At 36.6% G+C, this 19,962-nt stretch overlaps 2 protein-coding genes and 1 long non-coding RNA gene across 6 annotated transcripts in view; 1 reads left to right on the top strand and 2 right to left on the bottom strand.

Moving 5' to 3' along the window:
- Window positions 1–2,724, bottom strand: part of LOC135205618 (ubiquitin carboxyl-terminal hydrolase CYLD-like) — a 271,604-nt gene extending 268,880 nt beyond the window's left edge. For 2 of the 4 annotated variants that reach the window (XM_064236410.1, XM_064236413.1), the window contains exon 1: window positions 2,641–2,724. The gene's annotated coding sequence lies outside the window, so the exon portion shown is untranslated. Of the gene's footprint in view, window positions 1–2,356; window positions 2,462–2,640 lie in introns of those variants that run through there. The other 2 variants (XM_064236412.1, XM_064236411.1) reach the window with 2 other exon arrangements.
- Window positions 2,725–3,013: 289 nt separating this feature from the next.
- LOC135205616 (uncharacterized) overlaps window positions 3,014–19,962 on the top strand; it is a 90,812-nt gene continuing 73,863 nt past the window's right edge. Inside the window, exons 1-6 of the mRNA XM_064236409.1 lie at window positions 3,014–3,107; window positions 10,639–10,753; window positions 12,227–12,334; window positions 13,590–13,796; window positions 18,777–18,948; window positions 19,440–19,709. Of these exons, the coding sequence (XP_064092479.1) occupies window positions 10,727–10,753; window positions 12,227–12,334; window positions 13,590–13,796; window positions 18,777–18,948; window positions 19,440–19,709 (784 nt within the window). The 5' untranslated portion in view covers window positions 3,014–3,107; window positions 10,639–10,726. The remainder of the gene's footprint in view (window positions 3,108–10,638; window positions 10,754–12,226; window positions 12,335–13,589; window positions 13,797–18,776; window positions 18,949–19,439; window positions 19,710–19,962) is intronic.
- LOC135204196 (uncharacterized) lies at window positions 5,108–7,279 on the bottom strand. The gene is made up of 3 exons (XR_010312126.1): window positions 7,224–7,279; window positions 5,761–5,879; window positions 5,108–5,279 (listed from the first exon to the last, which is right to left on the bottom strand). It is a non-coding gene; the product is annotated as an uncharacterized LOC135204196 (long non-coding RNA).

Here is a 19,962-nt window from a genome sequence, read left to right as displayed (position 1 = left end):
CTACAATCAACGCAAGCCACCCTCCGAAAAAGTACATTATAACGCGTCCTGACACCGGAGATGGGCATCAGTCGCGACTTCTTGTTGGTGAAAAACGGAGCTAAAGACCTCTACTCTCCTTTCGAAGTAAGTATTTTCTCCAAAGTTAGAAATTAAGGCCAAATTTTAAGATTTAAACAGAGGGTACTGAAAAGGGTGGCTACGGCAGTGGAAATCTCACCAAAACGCTTTAGAAATTTTTACTTACAACTAAAAATGTTTCGAAGATTGACGCTATCTTGATGTTTACGGAGTCGCTTGTGTCAACAAACTTCCCATTTCATGTGCTAAATCTGCACACCACTTGTACCCATAGACGCTGGGGCACTTTCATCACAACAATCGTAAACCCACCTCTTACCAGCACTTATTCGTACTTATTCAAGGGGACTACGGCATTCTTTGCGGCGTTTTGCGCTCTTCAATTGTTTATCAGTGTTGTCAATTGGTATGTGTTTACCCTCCAAACTAGGTATAAGACTTACACAAAACCGGGGAAATAAGTGAAATTAGCGTATCTATTTGTAGTATATATACATATTAGAGCAATTTTATCATTACTGCATTACTATGACAACTAGAATTCATCGAAACAGTTTGTAAATGCATCGGCGTATGTGTGACGCTCCACTAGATTGGCAACGATGAGCCATTTTTCCTCACGTCGTCTGCTCGTAAGTACACATCCGAAACATTTGTAATTTTTGGGGGTTAATTTGGTTGCAAAAAAGGGATAATGGACATGAATTAAATAAACATTTTGAAGTAGAGTTAAACTAAATATTGAGTAAAGTAAACAATTAAGGGAATAAAGCTTTGCATCCCATAATCAGTGTTGTCGTCTGCTGCTCGTAACTTTGTTTACGGAGTGAGTGCTTAGGAAACACGAACAGCAATGTGGTTCGAGTGCACTGTGGAGTGAATTAAGACCAAAATGTGTATAATTACAATCAAATAAGCACTGTGGAGTTTCAGTTGTGATGGCAGTAAGGATAAAACCACTGATTACAAGGTAAGAATGAATTCAGTTCCAACCATAACCCCGGGAATAACAAGTTTCATACTTTCACTAATATAGGCAACAAAATGTTGTTTTATTGTGCTGATTACAACTGCAATCTTGAGTAAGATCAATAAACGTTACATACATACGCTAACATTGTTCAAATGAGTGCTGGGAAGGCTGGGGAAAGATAATGGCCGTCACTGATGAGAACAGTCCATGCAAAACGTAGCCGCCATATTGGATTTCAAAACTGCCTTGAAAACATATTTTACGAAGAGCTCACATGCTTATTTTAATTCGTATGGGGCTTTCATATATCACAATATGTTGACGAAACTTCAGTCTTTTAAATGGTATGCTTAGAGTTGCAATTGTATTCATGTTTCACCAATTAAATATCGAGTGAATAAGACCCGTCCACCGTGATGAGGGTTGGCCTGTCGTGATATTCTACCCTATACATAATGCAGTCAGGTCAGATAATTGGAGAAATTTACTGAGATATGAGAAATTTATCTCCTTTTGAGGTAGTCTGTAGAACAACAGGATCACCCAGCAGAACCCTTCTGTAGTCAACAAGGTGTTCCATGCAGGTTTTCTGTAGAATTGGGGTAAATGACCAAGCAGAGACATAGCAGCCACCTCTAAAAGAATGCAGCCATCTTCCCAAAAAAGTACTTGAATTTGCTGCCATGATCATCAGTCAAGAGTTGTGGCCCATCCTGGCAGCACACCGTGACCTCTACTTTCCTCTCAATGTAAGTATTTTCTCTTAAATTACAAAATAATGGCATATTGTAAATACTCAAACGGTGCCATAGTGGCCACCTCTCTTGGAACGTGGTCACTTTTCGAAGAACAGCTTGAATTATGCCATTGTTTCGTAATACTATAGGAGAAAACACTTCCTTCGAGAGGAACATAGAGGTCTCGTTGTGCTGCCATGATGGGCCACAACTCGTTGACTGATGCTCATGGCAGTAAATTCAAGTTTTTTTTTTTGAAAGTGGCTGCATTCTGGGATTGGTGGCTGGTATGTCGCGGCTCAGTCATTTACCTTAATTCAAGAGCTTTTCCAGGAAGTGGCTGCGTTCCGATAGAAGTGGCCGCTATGTCGTCACTCGGTCATTTACCCTAGCTACATGTTTTTCAGTCTGTTTTCCCCTTAAGCTCCTCCCATTATTGTTAATAGGTCTATGGGGCTGATTAAACACACGCACACACACACACACACAAAATGGTTTGTACAAAAAAACTTCAGAAATGCATAGGCTAGTAAGTTAAGCAATTGTAAAAATAGACTGGCCTTACTAGTCACTGGAGGAAATGAGCAATCTTCAACTACAACAGAATGAACTGTTTAACGTGGGAAGGGCCCAGGTTACCACAAGCTACAGTGCCTTGACAGGCTAGGTTAGGACTAGGCTAAGCTAGACTAGGTAGGTACCACCTTCCCTAGGTTACGAGAAACCAAAGTCCCCAAATAACCTATGCTGCGGCCTAATTTATATGAATAGACAAATTTCACCTACAGCATACCGCAGTTTTCCCTCCAAAAATACATACTATACTTATAACTAGGCCAATAGACTTACGTCAAGGTGAACGAACACTGCTAACTTCAATAATGTAAACAAAGTTTGCGCAAGACTTTGCTTCTTTTGTTTTGATTTGCCTTTATAAGGGAACATTACGATAAACCCATACTATACAGTATAGAAAATATGGACCCCATTTTATTAGAATATCAAAGTTATTATATAATTATTATTAGTTGTCACTATTAAACGTCCTTAAGATTCCACATTAACTTTTATTGACCTCGTTTCCAACGTAATGTGATATTGTTTATGTATACTTTTCAATTCTAATAATTTTTAGTAAAAAAATGTGCATATAAATGACATTAATAATAATAAAGATATAATTAGAAATAAACTTTATGATATTTTATATCAATCATCCCTACCAAATATGCAGACGACAAAGCGGACATCAAAACCGTTTTCCTGACGTGAATTTGACATTTCTTCGCTGGCCATGGATATAGAAATGATCACAGGTAAGAAGTAGCGTATTAACCAAGCATGTGATAAATCAGAAACCAGTAAATTTTAACAGCATGAGCAGAGACGTGCCATGTCTTAAGTGATAAGCGTTTATAGAATATTGCATAATTTTATCGAATTTTATTGAGCTGTCAAGATCGTCATACTATTAATGCAATTACTATAAATCAACCATAGAAAACTTCTTTTTTAAGATTTTCGCACTTTGTGGGTAGTAAGAGACCGAATAAACCGTCATCTTTTACTAGGAACCGAAGAGTAATTGAGTTTGGGAGGATGTCTTAATAAGAAAACAAATCTTCCTAGACTAGAAAGGGGCTGCTTCCTAAGATTCCTAGTGTAACAGTTTAGAAAAGGAGAAGCTTTTTGAACATGCAAAGTAAGATTGACATGATATGAATCGAGGTTACCAGTGATAAAGGAATGCATACCATTATTTCAATGCAAAAATTTAGCGGTACTTCGGCCTCTGGGATGTTTACAAAAATGTTGAGCAGTCGGTGTCACATTAGTTAACTGCAACTTTGACACTATGTTCAAGCATTTAAGACCTATATGTGTCTGGAGACGTTCCCATGTGTTATATGTGCATTTCATGTGCATAAGCATGTTAGTGTTAATGCACGTCATGCATGTGTGGTGTCATTGGTATTTAGAAATAAACACCTGGACATTTGTATATATGTGAGTGCTAGGACATCACCACTGTTGAAAATAATGTAAGGGAAATAGACGCAGATCCCGTGGGATTTTCTTTTTAGTGAAAAAATTCAATACTCGTCTGCATGATATCATTAATGACTTTGTTTATAGAACTGTCGAGAGTGTTCGATATCACTCTTCATTAGCACACTATAGTAAGCTGTGCCGACACATGGATATGAATCTTCAACATACGAGATAATGTGAAGCATATCTCGGAGCATTTGACTACCCCCCCAGAAAATGAATGTTCATAGGACATCAGACGAACGTACTTTACAAGCTTGCGAACTTTAGGCCTCAAACTTAAAAAGTGCTTGTGATACACCTAAAAAGTACCCGTTTTCGTGTACACTTTTAGGTTTGTGCAAGCCTTAAATATGCTTGAAATAAACCTTAATAAAAGCCTTGAAAGCTTCAAAAACCATGGTATAAACCTTCAAAAAGCCCTTACAGAACCTTAAATAGGCTTTATAAATGCCTCATAATTACCTATTAACTACTTTTAACATATACTTTGTACAATCCTGCACAGAACCTTAAATAGGCTTTATAAATGCCTCATAATTACCTTTTAACTGTTTTCTACAAATGTTGTAAGGATATTAAACAATCTTTATAGAGGCCCTGAAAATGTGTTTACAAGGTTTACATGAACCTTGCAATAGCTTTAAATAATAATTTTCAAGACCATAAAATGAAAGTTCATATACCTTACAAAAAATAACTCGGGAGAATGAAAGGTTTAATCTTGCTTATCATTTATTTTGCACTGACAAGTTCCAGTGTGGAATAACACTGTACAAGTAAATAGTCAAATAATGTGGCCTCTGTTTTGTATATACATAACCTACACATGCACTCGATTGATTCTTACCTCAGTAACAACAACCTCATTCCATAAAAAAATTACAGTAAAAAAAGTATATATAAAGTATGTATGTACATACATACACACATGAGACTTGTGCTAATGGACAGCTATTTTTATAAAACACACATACACATAAAATATTCTGTACCATACTGAAGACTGCAACCACTTCGAATGATACAAACAAAAGATGAGATTCAAATATATCACATCCCACCAAGCGCATGAACCATTTGTTTTGGTTTTATTTCTATTCTTTTGGTAACAGATATATGCATGTACAAACACTGAAAATATGAACATGACCATACCTTATAAAATATGCCATATGTATATATGTATATATATATCTATATATAATATAATATATATTATATATATATATATATATATATATATATAAACATAATTTGGACGCACACACTTCCATCTCCCTTCCTCTGTGGAGTCATTGATTTCTTCCTCATAATTTTCACTGAAGCGGTAACAGCTGCCAAAAACTGACTGTAGTACAGTTCCACCTTTTCAACCAGATGCCATGACACAATTCAGCCATGCCTCAACCTCCACAAACAATTAAAGTCGCATCCTGAAAAAGTGATATATATGTATTTTTCCCTCTCTCTCACATTAGGTATTGTATGCGTTACTGTAGCCAACAGTGTTTTTGAACTGATTTTGTAAATCTTTAATTCAAGTTAATTACACCTTGTTAGTAACAACTGATTAACAAAAAATAATATACATGAATATACCAGTAAAATATAGGGTAGGGCTATGAAATTTCACAAGATATAATGATTTAACTGTTCTGGTAACTCACTACTCAGTCCATTATACTGTAATAAGATAATGAACTTGCAGACCCTGAGAAAAATATAAAGCTTATACCTCATTCATTTTATCCTGAACCGTGCAAAAGGGAATAGCCCAGGTGAGTTTGTAAGCCAAACAGTGCTTTATCATATTTCATAAAAATGTAAAGGTAATATTATCACAGCATTGAAACCTACAATGAGTTTAAAAAAAATTTATTTGGGACTAGAACCAATCCCTTTCTCAATATTTACCATGAATATCTGTTCCTCAAACACTTATTGCACTAACATCACCCATTACTTTTCTTTCGATGGTAGAGGTCCTCCAGCAAGGAAAGGGTAACTCTAGGGAATCCTTCACGCCTTATTGTCTGTTTTCCATGAAAAAAAAAACTGGGGTAATTCTTACTATTAGAGCCACATGAGCTTATAAAATAGTAGATGTCTAGAATTAAGGAGAATAGTGTACAGAATGTGTAGCTAAGAGTCAGTAAGGGATGAAATGTCTAATAATGAAAATGATGTTTAAAGTGGAGGTTAGGTTAAGCAATATAGGTTAGGCTATTACACAAAATTTAGTGTCCAAATAATGCTTTACAGACACAGAGGTTAGGTTAAGCATTATAGGGTAGGTTAGTGTAGAGAGAGAGAAAAAACCTACATTTTGTATACTACGGTAACCTATATAATGCTTAACCTAACCTCTGGTCAATTAAGCATTACTTGGACTGGAGGCAACTTTAAACAAAATTATTTTTGTTATTTGATATTTCCTCACTTAATGACTAGCTAGTATCTGTGCATTCTATATACTACGTATTGGTAAGGGTTAAGAATGCGGGATCCACTGACCATTAATGTAAATAAATACAACCTAACCTAATATTACTTAATCTAATCAACATAGCCCATGTTATCATTAAAATGCTGATTTATTGTACTAAGTCAGGCTATAGTTCTACATAAAGAAATTGAAGAGAATTCCACATTCTTTACCCTAATTAACCCTTAGGTATTCTCCTTAACTAAGATTGGTGAAAATTAAAGATTTTGTTATGTCTTCCAGAAATTCACAATTTCAGAATTATGTCATTTAAAAAGACAGCTTTCTCATGTTATTTTACATATTGGTTTAAGAAATTCAAGTGGGGCAGACCCTCCAGCACCTCAATTTTCAATTGGAAATTGAAAATTGTCCTCTGGTACCAGAGCTTTCAATTTGTGGCACTCTGTCTTAACTTTAGGAGTCTATTTTTTTTATAAGCTTGCACAGCCTTAATAGCCTAGTAAGAATCACCAAGTTACCAACCTTTTATTTGTTAATCTCTGCAAAAAAAAAAATTGGAAAAAACCTTGGTCAGTAAAATAGGAAGTACTAACCCTTTATTCTATAACCACCCAAATCGGGGGTTTTGGGTGCATTAGCCTAACCTATCCTCTGCGTCAATCAAGCATTACCTAAATGGGAGGTTTGCCCCCATACCCCCTTTAAAGGTGGGGGCATTCTCCCTCACATCCCTTGACTTAATTACTTAGTCAGGGACGGCCGTAGGACGCCATAAATTAGGATAGGTAGCTAGCGCCTAGTAAACGTAGGCTATAGGTACTATTCCCTATGTAGACTAACGTTACTTTTCTCTTATATTGCTATAGGGATATAGCTAGGTATACTATAAAATGATAGTGAGATAATGGCATAAGCTGCAATCACTTACCTATGGGCCCTGGCTTTCTCAAGTCGTCGTAGTGGTACTATCTACCTATATCAGCTTGGCATGCTTGCATGTAAGTTTAATTCAGCCACTTTGTCAAACTGATTCAGTTCGTGCGGCCCGCCAATTTGTTTATGCTGCTGCAGAGACATCTGGTGGTGGCATTTCCATTTCCCACACATTTCAAATTTCTCGATCAACATATTGCTGTTAATTTTTGGGCTTATATAAACACATTTTCATCACTTTTTTCATTATGCTGTTTGTTTGCTCACCAAATGAGGACGAATGTTTAAAACAACAATTAATAAAGGAAATCTTTTTAAGAAATGGAAAAACCTTTAATTTTCCTCGAAAGGTGAAAATGAGGTTTGTACACGTTTTTATATACTATAATATTACGATTTTTGTGCATCACTATATTTCTGCATGTGACAGGTCTAACATCAATGAGAAAACGCATAATTTATTGTATATCGAGTTACATTACCATTGACGTCCTAAGTATGTGAAAAAAACGTTTGTTGGAAGTTTGTGAAGCACTCCCCTAAAAAGTGCTTTCATGAGCCTGAGATGAACAGCATATTTGAAGCTCACGAACGTTCGCTTCCGGGGGGGTATTCGGGTACTGGTGATGGACTATTAGCTCCCGAGAAATATCCGCGTGATTCAGCACATTACCTTTATAAAATGGCCTTCAGTTGCTAACTGAAGAACAAAGTTGGACCCGCCTCCAAATTTGGGCCTACAGGGGGCCTGTGAAAATAAACATGGAAACTGAATACATTTTCTCAGTAGAGGTGGCAACTAATATTTGAATAATGAAGGTTCTTCGTTTCCATTTCATTTAGGGAAGACGATCGTGTGACAAAAGTTCTACTGATTAAACCTCGGAGGAGTGTCATGAGGGAAAATGTCTCATGTCTGTGGTCAGTTTCAAAAAGAAAATGAAGAGCGCATGGCAAATGAATCATTAAATGATTGCAATGGAGCAATAGGACAATGTAGGCAAGGGAAAGAGGGAAATAGAAGAGATACCAAGATTTTAGAGATTATCATGAGTAATAAAGAGGAAATCCAGGGAGTATATTAAACACGAATATTTCAGTCATGAATGATATCAACTCTTGATTGATATCATAGGAAGGACAATAACATGAGCTATATAATGTCTAGTGTTGGAGTATGGAAATAAAACAATCTTCATAGGATTGCTCCTCACTGTTGTTGCCTACCACAACTGTTCATTCTAGTAAGTGGCAGATACTGATGCAGCCAAAAGTTGACAACCAACCACGATTGATATTCAGGCATTCATATTTGTATAATTGTTCCTTGATGACATAGATATGGAAATTCAACGTTATTGGGAATAACATTATTGTATAAATCGTTCTGTAAAATGGTTTGTGCATTTGTCACAGTTTAAAAAAAAGTTTCTGTGCAGTGATTATAAATGGGTCACGATGTATGCTATGAATTTAGTCGTGTCATAATTTTTTAGAACAGGGTTATTCATTTCAGTACCGAGGACAGAACGACAAGAAAAAGTGTAAATTTGCACCATTCTTAATTCACTAATGGAAGTTCCTTAAAAAGTACCCTGTTACCCTGAGATTCACTGAACTGGATAATTCTATTCCAGAAAATGTATCTTATTCTCTCTCTCTCTTCCTCTCTTACATTTAATGAACTTCGGTTAAAAAAGCGATTCTGTCATCTATGACGCGACGTGGCATATTGACATTCCTTTTTTTTTCACCACCTCAGCTACGGAATCAGTTTTTTTTAATACAGTTATAGTCAGTTTTTGTAATAGCACGAGTGTTTGTCCAGATTGCCTATATAAATATATATATAGCATATATATATATATATATATATCTATATATATAGATATATATATTATTATATATATATTATATATAATATATAACCAAAACTATATCTATACTGACAGTCTGGACGCGAATTCGGATGATAGTAGTGAGTTTGAAAACAGGTACTAGTTTTCTGTGTACTCCAGACTGTCAATACTTACATCGGCGTTTCCCATAAAATTTCATTGCTCTGAAGCAGAGCTGAAATGACTGAATATCCTTGTCATATATAGCATACATACAAAAAGCATTTGATGTCTCAGTATGAGAACATCGGTTCAGTTCAATAGGCCTACTAAGTTAACAATGCCTTTTCAACGCGATGCATTCTACGAAAACTGCATTCATACAGCCACTGAGTTTTTGTTATTGCATTCATGTCTTCATGACACAGCGTTCCGTTTGTTACCAGAAAAACTCCATATATTTAACTTTACATGGCTGGTAACATACAGCCCTTCAAATGTCGTTAGCTGATACTTGGTACGAAACATCCCATTGGATTTTGAAGCTTTTTATTGTTGTGGCTAATACTTATCATATTCCGGTGTACATTGCTAATTGTGTCTAATATATATATATATATAAATATATATATATTATATATATATATAATATATATATATATATATACTGTAATTATAAATTTGCAATTCCTCGTATTTCAGATTTTCTACGTCCATCTATGTAATGCAATATTTCCTTCATATATATAATATATATATATATATATATATATATATATATATATGTGTGTGTGTGTGTGTCTGTGTGTGTGTGTGTGTGTGTTTAAATATGTATACGTACATATACACATGCATTATGCACACATACATATATGAGTCTTACTACATCATGGTAATTCATATAGAGGTATTATGCAACAAACGTCCTATAATATCTAATTTGCTCTACCTCGGACTTAATATATTTTCATAATACCAACTCTAAAACAACGAATTTGTAGGTGAGAGGCAGCATTAACTTATACCTCTCGTGATAGCCTGGTGGTTTAATCACTGTACGTAATTTGCGCCCATGAGCCGACGAATTTCTTATCAACTAAAAAATTCCCCATCGGTTAACATATATGAAAATATATTAATTCCGAGGTAGAGCGAATTAGACATTAGAGGACATTTGTAGGTTATTGCATTTATACATAGTATATATATCACATAGATAATAAAGTTTGTCATTCCTCGCTTTAGTATTTTAGATTGTCCATGTTTGCGTAAATATTAATTGTAATATTTTCTTTGTCTATATATATATATATATATATATATATATATATATATATGTATACATATATATATGTATATGTGTGTATATATAATATATATATATATATATATATATATATATATATATATATATATATCGTGTAGGTAATAAAGTTTGTAATTCCTCTTTTTAGTATTTCAGACTATCCATGCCTGAATATAAATATTAACTGTAACATTTCCTTTGTAAGTTGGCATTGGCATTTCCTCTCGCGTATTTTCTTTAGTTCCCCCTCCTTCCTCTCCTCGCAGGGTGGTAGCGGCCCCTTAGGAGGGATCTCTTGTAGGTGGGTTTCCCTCATGAGTACCTTGGGCCTACCCCTCCACCACGCCAGCAGCCATGACCTCGTATCGCAGGAAGGTTGAGGTAGGACTCTCTCTCCTACTGTTTCTTATCCGCTTCGTTTACATATACTCCATCTCCATCAGTTTGAGTTTTTAAGTACAATTAATTTGTTGTGAATAATGTTGAAAAATAATGGACGGTGAGAGATGTACAGTAATTTATTCCATGATAACCACGAATCACTTGTGAATACTATTCCCCTTGATTATTAATTAAAGTTCATGGAAGAAAGCCTCTCGTCCTCAGTTCTTTTCGCTAAAAGTTCAGGATATCTCAATTAAGTACATACAATAAAACAGGTAGCATCGGCTCTTAAATGCTGTGAAAAAAAAGGAATTTCTCTCTGAAAGTTACTCGAGTCATAACGGGAACAGTCGTATTTTCCGTCAGCAATAAATGTCTCGGTTACGACCTTCTTCATCACCGATGCTTGGCTTTATGCCAAGACAATATGAAAAAGAAAAATGGCCAGACTGTCAATCACTCGAACTTATAAGTCTTTCAAAATTTTGAGAGAGCGATGATAAATAATTACATAGGCTTTAAACTAACCTTTCTAAATTATGACGAGCACGCAGTACGAGGGCTCTGATCGGACAACGGACGTCAGTAGATGGTTCTCAAGTTTTAGTTTTAGAGGAGTTATTGGTTTAAGGCAGTTCTTATAAAAAATCACCCAAGTCGAGATTTGAAGTTCTGTAATGTAAAATGAGTTGGCGTTTCGGACGTATTACAAAGCTTATATTTTATGCACTGCTCGTCTAATTAGTCAGGAATTCATTTGTGATTACAGATGAACTGAATAGCAGTAAGAATGATTATAGTATCACTTAAGTGAAGGATGCCTGGGGGATTTTCAGATCACGAGCAATTGTCAGTCATGTAGAACGAGTAGTTACCTTTCATAATTTCTTTCTCAACAATAACCGTGGGAAAAATAGATGAATAAATAAACAAATAGATAAAGGAGGCATCACGGGATGGTGGCTGTAAGGGAATAACGTAAAGTCGATGCGGTTGACTCACTCTCCAGTCGTATGAATAGCTTTGTCGTATACATCTCACTCAGTAAAAGGCCACTAAGAATCAAATGTAAGGCCTGATGTTCAGCATTAATGAAAAAAAAAAAAACTTTGAAGGACCTCTACAAAATACTGCACCATTTTTGGAAGCAACGAACTCGGTACTAAACTGTAAACATACCACCCTACACTTTCTCATCAGCCAGTGAACATGAGAAGTACAGCAATATTTGAAATAACGAGATACCTGGACACTTTACTTGCTTATCTATTACGCCTATTGGAACCCTCTTGCAATTGTAATTAGATACACCCTTCGTTGTCACGAAACCTCATAGAGATGTTACGCTTACCTGCCACAGTTTACCTGAATTAGCATTGGCAGCACAAGCTTTTTCTCTCTAGAGCAACCTGTAAAGAAACATCTTTGCTAATTAATCCTCATTTGCATTTTCGTTTGTTTATTTCGCAGGTGTTGGTGGTGGTTTTGCTGACGCTGATTCCTAGACCAGGCCCCATCGAACCCAGACCGCCATGTACCAGGGATAAAGCGGCTCTCGTAAGGAAGTTAGTTAACAAGGTGTGTACAGTTAAGGCCAGTGACAAATGCAACAGGGATAAACGATAGCCTAAATGTCATTGCGTCCAAATGTAATTTAGTAGTTTGCCTAACGTACCAGAACTTGTATATATATATATATATATATATATATATATATATATATATATATATATAGTCTCAGTAATTGGGCGGGTACTTGGAAAACGTGAAATCTTAGCTTAATGATAAATAATATTACCAAAACTAAGAAGAACATGCTTTATTATTATTATTATCATAACGAGCTTCCGAGGTATAAAACCTCATCTGGCTGAAATATTGACAAGGATGAGAAATCACTGAAATTACAATAAAATGAATTGCCTTACTAAAATATTCAGTAAAAATGCTAACAAAACATAAAACGAACAGTAAAGACAAACTGAAAAACTAATGACAAAATTACGAAAAAAATAAACAAAAACAAACGCAAAACATAAAAATAAGGTGATATGTAAACAAACTACCACACCCAAAGTAAAATTGTCTAAGGACCTACTTTGAAATCACACGATATAGTTGAATACCGAAGGAGTTGTTTAATTCCGGTTTCATCCTCTTAATAACCAGCGACTCTGAAATTAAAAGGTCCAGTCCATTTGAAAAAAAGACACTACTCTAAAATCCAGGTCAGTTTAAGGTTGGTCCTGTTCCCGCTGGCTCAGACATAGAACTTTAGAACACAGAGGTCTTTGTGTTAGAACTAGGTTTCTTCTTTCTAAACCACCTGGATTTTAGAGTAGTCTTTTTGTTCAAATGGACTGAGCCTTTTAAATTCAGAGTCGCTGGTTATTAAGGGGATGAAAGCAGAATTGAATAACTCGTCTGGTATTCAACTAGCTATCGTGTGATTTCATAGTAGGTACACGAGTGGGGTCCTTAGCCAATTTTACTTTGGGGTGTGGTAGTTTGTTTACATATCACCTTATTTTCAAGTTTTTGCGTTTGTTTTTGTTTCGTTATTTCGTGATTGTTAGCTTGTATTTGCTGTTCGTTTTATGTTTTCTTTTTAGCATTTTTACTGAAGATTTTAGTAAGACAATTCATTTTATTGTAATTTCAGTGATTTCTCATTCTTGTTATTTTTCCAGCCTGATGATGAGGTTTTATACCTCTAAAGCCCGTATAATAATGTTCTCCCTGGTATTGGCAAATATTATTTATCATTAAGGTAAATACATATATATGTAGTATATGACTAACTTTTCCATCTTCCGTTCTCCCATACAAACAGCGATGGATGCCAGTCCTGGAGAAGTATGGAGTGACGCTCCCTCTGGAATGCCCTCTCCACGCTGCTAGGGACGTCTTCTCTAAGCAGGAGGCGGCCAAGATCCACACCCCGCCCCAGTGGACTTGTGGCTTTTGCGGGAAGGCGTTTTATCATGAAGCCCATCTAGATAAACACCTCGATAACAGGCACGAAGAACATCTCAATAATGTGAGTACCTCTTCTATGAAGTTGGTGGTTGTGAAGATACTTAGTGTGAATGCGCTGTTTCTCTCTCTCTTTATATATATATATATATATATATATATATATATATTATATATATATATAAACCAGAAGGCGTAGAAGAAGACAACATTAAAACATAAGTTGTTTTATTCCTACTGCGACGTTTCGATACTGTCTCATCATCCAGGCTAAAATGAAAGATAAAAACTGATATAGAATACAACTTCACAAATTATTTTTTGTTGACATGCAAAACACATTGACTAAAGCAATAAAAAGTAAGGTACAACATGAAATACAAATTGATTTACAAAAAAGGCATTATCAATGTTAAGAGTAGTTAAAAAGACACCTTGTCTCGACGACGTTCGGCTGCTGTATGGAAAATGCACCGAAAGTAAACAAGAAGGTTAATTAAACCAGGCCTTTCTTGTTGTTTACTTTCGGTGCATTTTCCTTACAGCAACTGAACGTCGTTGAGACAAGGTGTCTTTTTAACTACTCTCAACATTAATAATGCCTTTTTTTGGAGAGTAATTTGTATTTCAATGTTGTACCTTGCTTTGTATTGCTTAATTCAATGTGTTTTGCATGTCAACAAAAAATAATTTATGTTGTATTGCATATCAGTTTTTTATCTTTCATTTTAGCCTGGATGATGAGACCTTAGGTCTCATTCACACTATGCGTTTTTTTTCCACACACGAGGCGGTCTCCCACCCGCAGGTATAGCGGGCGAAAACCGCCGATACTGCGGTCATCGGTCGCCGCGTAGAGATCAATGACTTTTTTCTTGCAAACAGTCTGCACTGAACAGTTTTATAGAAGGTAAAGGATGGATAAGAGGAGGAACATAGGTCTCTCTCCATCTTGCTATAAATGTTGTTAAGGCATGCTGTGTGCTTCACAATTTTGTAAGAGAACGTGATGGAATTCATTTTGAATAACTGGGATGGGATGAACTTGATGTACGGGCTGGATCAGCAGCAAATGACATCAGAAACGCGTTTACTGATTTTTTCATGAGTGAAGAGGGAGCTTCAAGTTGGCAATGGTTTGCCACAATGAATACACTAAAAATCTTTGTAAATTGAAGGGTAAATAAACTTCCCAAATTAATTCTTTTCATTATCATCCAGACTCTCCAGATCCTCCCTTAACCCGAAGCAAACTTCTTTCCAAGCCGATGTAACAGAACTCCGACATTTGTATTGTTCTAGGCTTTTGTCCATAATACTGGTTTCATTTCTACTAATGAAATAAGTAATTCAATATCAATATTTTGTTCCATGTCTGTGTGTTTAAATTAATTCAAGTCCACGAGAAGCACTGCGTGGTCTGCTACTGCTCGCCGCACAAGAGGCGGGAAAAAATCGTATTGAACATGATAGCCAACTGTCACCGCCAGGGGCCAGCGGAGCGGATCCGCGCAAAGCCAGTGGGGCATCGCTCATGCAAGGCGGTGCCGCTCCGGCGAAAAATCCGCTCCGCTCTAGTGTGAAGGGCTTCATTTAATCTATCAGTCGACTGATAAAGGCGGATCCGCAACGCTTGCGGCAGCGGATTACAAACGTATAGTGTGAAAGGAGCCTAAGTTAGTCACGAAACCTCGCAGTAGGAACAAAATAACTTAAGTTTAATGCTGTCTTCTTCTACGCCTTCTGATTTGTACTGCTGAGGAATAGCCTAACTGTCATGTTTTGAATTAATATATATATATATATATATAGATATATAATTAATATATATTATATATTATATATATATATGTATGTATGGTATATGTATATTATATATATATATATATATATATATATATATATATATATATATATTATATATATATATATGATAAAGAAGATAAAGGGCAGGAACACGATGAGATTCACATTATGCTTAAATCCTACGTTTCGTGACAACTTCGCCACATCTTCATGGAGTTTCTACAAAATAAAATGTTAACATAAAATAAGAGCTGATTACAAGATCCAGCTATTGGATCTTTTAATCAATTTTCCAATAGTAAGCATTTGTGTGAGATATTCGAGACTTTAGTAATAATTGAGATGTTATGTTGAGAGAGCTGAGGATGCGTTGGGTAACTGATAATTTGTTGGGAGCCGTTAAAAGTTTCTGTGATGAAAGTAAATCGTCCCTTAGAATGCAGATGCGTTCGGCTGGTTTGGTGTAAAAGTGGCTCTGATACTTAATATCTCTCTGGATAGAAGGCAGAGAAAGAAAATTACATGTATTACAAAGACGAGGTGGTGGTATAAAAATAACGGTGTTTGTAAATGATAAAATATAAAGTGGGTATTGAAGTAGACACTGCAAATCTAATGATATTGCACAAAGTGTTTTTTGAAGTTAACTGGAACAAGAGTAAGGATATTAGAGTAATTGGAAACTATAATAGGAAGATGGAACAACGAGTGCTGATGTGATTGGGGAAGTGAGTCACGAAAAAGATGGGGCAAGGAAGGTATCTGCCCAGTATATACGTATGTATGTCCAATAGGGGGAACCAGAGTTGGAATGCATAAGGAGTGGTTGAAACAAGTCCCCTTCAAAGAAGTGAAGTGTGGAAGGTGAATGGAAATGAAAGAAGTAAGGTTGAAGTTGTTAAGACGAGTTGATTGTAAAGGATATGCAGAGTAAGAAGGACTGAAAGAGCGAGCGTTGTAGAGACTTAATGCGTAATTTAGAAGTGTCTGAGGAAAAAGGAGGGGAAGACCTAGAAAATTCTGAATTGGAATGGAAAAGCAATTGTATATCCTCAATTTACCTCCCGTATTCTGTTACCACACTTCCCAAGTATACAAACTTCTCAACTTGCTTGAGTTCCTGTCGTCTGATTGTCATATCCCCCATGTGCACCCAACCGTCATCCCTACTCACAGCCATGATCTCGCTCTTCTTTGTGCTGATGTTCAAGCCAAAATTCAGTGTCTCTGTCTCCATCCTCATTACCATACCTACCAGCACCAGCCACGTATCAGCAACCAATGCACTATCATCAGCAAAGTCCAAAGCCATAAAAAATTCACCACCAATACTAGCCCCTCTGTTTTCATTCTCCATCACTCTTCTCATTATGTGGTCAATACATACATTAAACAAGTTGGGTGACATAATGCATCCCTGTCTTAGCCCACTTCCAACTGGAAACCAGTCACTTTGCTGTCCATCCATCTACACACCTTGGTACCAGTTCTTTAGTATCCTTATCACTTTGAGTGGTATACCATAGTGTTCTGCCACTCTCCACATTCCATCTTTCCATACTGAATCATATGCTTTCTCCAAGTCTATATATCTATACTCCAATATAGTCTAATATATATCTATATATATATATATAATATAATATATACCACTATATATATACATACATACATACATACATATATATATATATAGATATATATATATATCATATATATATATAACATTTAATAATATACATACATACATACATATACATATATATATATATATACATACATACATACATACTACATACATATATATATTTATATATTATATATATATATATATATAATATACATACATCATCACTACATATATATACAATGCATACACGCACAAACAGTGTACACCACCTTATGAATTAATGTGTATAATTATAAAGGCGTGTTAATCCAATATCTCTTGGTAAGCAATAAAGGAACTCTCTTTAAAACTAGGACCAACCAGGCGACCGTTCTAGTGTCCAGAAACCAATTCATGTCTCTGATCCTTTTCTGTCTCTCCATGTTCCAGTAAGAGAGAGAGAGAGAGAGAGAGAGAGAGAGAGAGAGAGAGAGAGAGAGAGAGAAGATGTATTTAGACAATATTAAAGAATCGCTTTGATAAAGAAATATTTTCAGATAACAAGGAAATTCACCGCAATGGTAAACAGGAACAGGACATTAATCTCAAATGATCAAAGGACGAAAGATTAAAGGAACGCCGCAGTAACAGGGACGTGACCTATTCAGTCCCAGCGTATCATTCATCTATTATGATTTCGGGTTCCATTTGCACCAACAGATCGTCTTTTGTTTCAGTCTCCTAATTCCCTTTGAGCAATTCCGCTGTGGTAAAAACAACAATGGCTTTTTGTGGCGAGGAGTGTTATTGTTTTTATCATGGGCGCTGAATATTAATAACGGTGATGTAAGTGCATTTTTCAGAATATGATTTTCGGTGTCTTTTTTTGAAGACTTGTTACCAACATTAGAAACTCGCGATATGTTTCGGTAATACCTGCGGTTATTTCTCTTTACTTCCAAACTTTGGAACTCTCCTGTGATTCTTTTTCTCCTGATTTCCATGATCTCCTCCTCTCCGTGAGGCATCGTGTCTCCTCCTGCGAGGCTAAGGTCAAGTACTCTTTTTCTTACCATTTTTTGTTTCCATGAGGTCCCGAGAAATGTTGCCGTTTTGTTGGTGTAGCTGAAAAGGCAAAACATGTCAACTGAAGTGAGCCAAGGAAAAGTAGAAAGAGACAGGAACAGTGGGTTGTACTATATCTCACTGGTCTTTGCATTACAAAGATCTATTTGATTTCGTTCCTCTCTCTCTCTCTCTCTCTCTCTCTCTCTCTCTCTCTCTCTCTCTCTCTCTCTCTCTCTCTTTCATTTTTTTTTGCAGGAAAATACATTTCGGTGTATTAAAACCACCCAGTGGCAGGGGTGTAAGAATACTACCACCGTAGGTCCTGCGTGTCGTAAAAGGCTGTTGCATTGCAGTCTTACTTTTCAGTCAAAGGCGAGGCCCACCGCCAATACCTGTGGTTTATGACAGCAAGGGCATGCGGTCGTAAAAGCCCCTTTGCCAAATGATAAAGGAAAGGCGCATCAGGCAACCGACCCCTTAGTGTAGGGATAACGGTGGGAAAGAAGAAGTCATTTCGGAGTATTAAAGATTAACGAAGGCTCCCTCGTGTGTCTTTTTCAGGGGGAAGACTCTGTTTGTCTGGCCGATTTCTGCGATGTGATGCGATGCGAGGTTCTCCTTGAACGTCTACGTGATTTCGACGACGCTCCTCCAACGGCCACAGCGCTCGACCTCTGGCATCAACCACTTCTACTGTCTTCCTCAGCCATCCACCAGTCCCAGCCTCATGCAGGTATAATACAGTCAATTACTGCATTATTGTTGATGATAGTGAGCGAACACAAGTTGGCAATAACCATGTCTCCTCATATTTTCTCCACCTCTCTACGCCAATACCACAGTCCTCCATGTCCCGTTTCCAGAGACTCATGTCCCGGGCATAACATCGTATTCACAAAAGGAATTAGTTACAGTTTTGAACATGGCGCTTAGAGTTGTTTGAACAGGAACTATTCCTATATCAAAACATTAAACAATAAATGCAAATACTTTCCTTCATCCGTTCTATTACTAAACTCTAGAATACCAGAGGGCGCTTCTAGCTTCATAGTGCTTCTGTTGTTATAGTACAAGATATCTGTTAAAGTGGTTATTCGCAACAGGATCGAAGCCAGATTGGTGCTACATATATTCGTGCAGTTTGAAACCCGTTGCATGATGACACAAGAGATGCCCGAGAGAGGCGTGTAATTGTGATAATTTACTCCAGATATTTTCCTCCAGGAGATCAAGCGGTAGAGAGAGCCCTACCCAGGAGCTTGATGCGCTCTTCCCACACTTCCCCTCCATGGTTTCAGTGGACCAGACAACCGCGTCTTCGCCATCGGGACACCTCACACACACCCCCAAGAACACAGCCCACCCCGAGATCGGCCCCTGATCTCTCAGGACCCCAGGAAGGTGAAGGGAGATCGGTTGTTGGCGATCCAGAAGGTACATTACACTGCGATAGCACCGAGGGAGAATGCTCACAAAATCCAGAAGATACCTATAGTAAGTGTGACTTGCTTCGATTGAGAACAATTTTTCGTTGTTAAAATACTTGGAGGTTTCCGACACACCAGCAACAAAATGCCACACTTATCAAGTTCTTCTAAACAAGTTCTCTGATTACCATCTCTCATTATTTGGCACTTGTAAATTTGCTCCAACATCCACACGAATATAACTTTTACTTTCTGGTTTGGACTCCATCTTAACACTTTACCAAATTTGCTTCATAAGTGTCATCTCTCTCTCTCTCTCT

The sequence above is a fragment of the Macrobrachium nipponense genome, chromosome 24, assembly GCF_015104395.2.
Source record: "Macrobrachium nipponense isolate FS-2020 chromosome 24, ASM1510439v2, whole genome shotgun sequence".
NCBI lineage: Eukaryota > Metazoa > Arthropoda > Malacostraca > Decapoda > Palaemonidae > Macrobrachium > Macrobrachium nipponense.
This window is presented reverse-complemented; position numbering and strand designations above follow the sequence as displayed.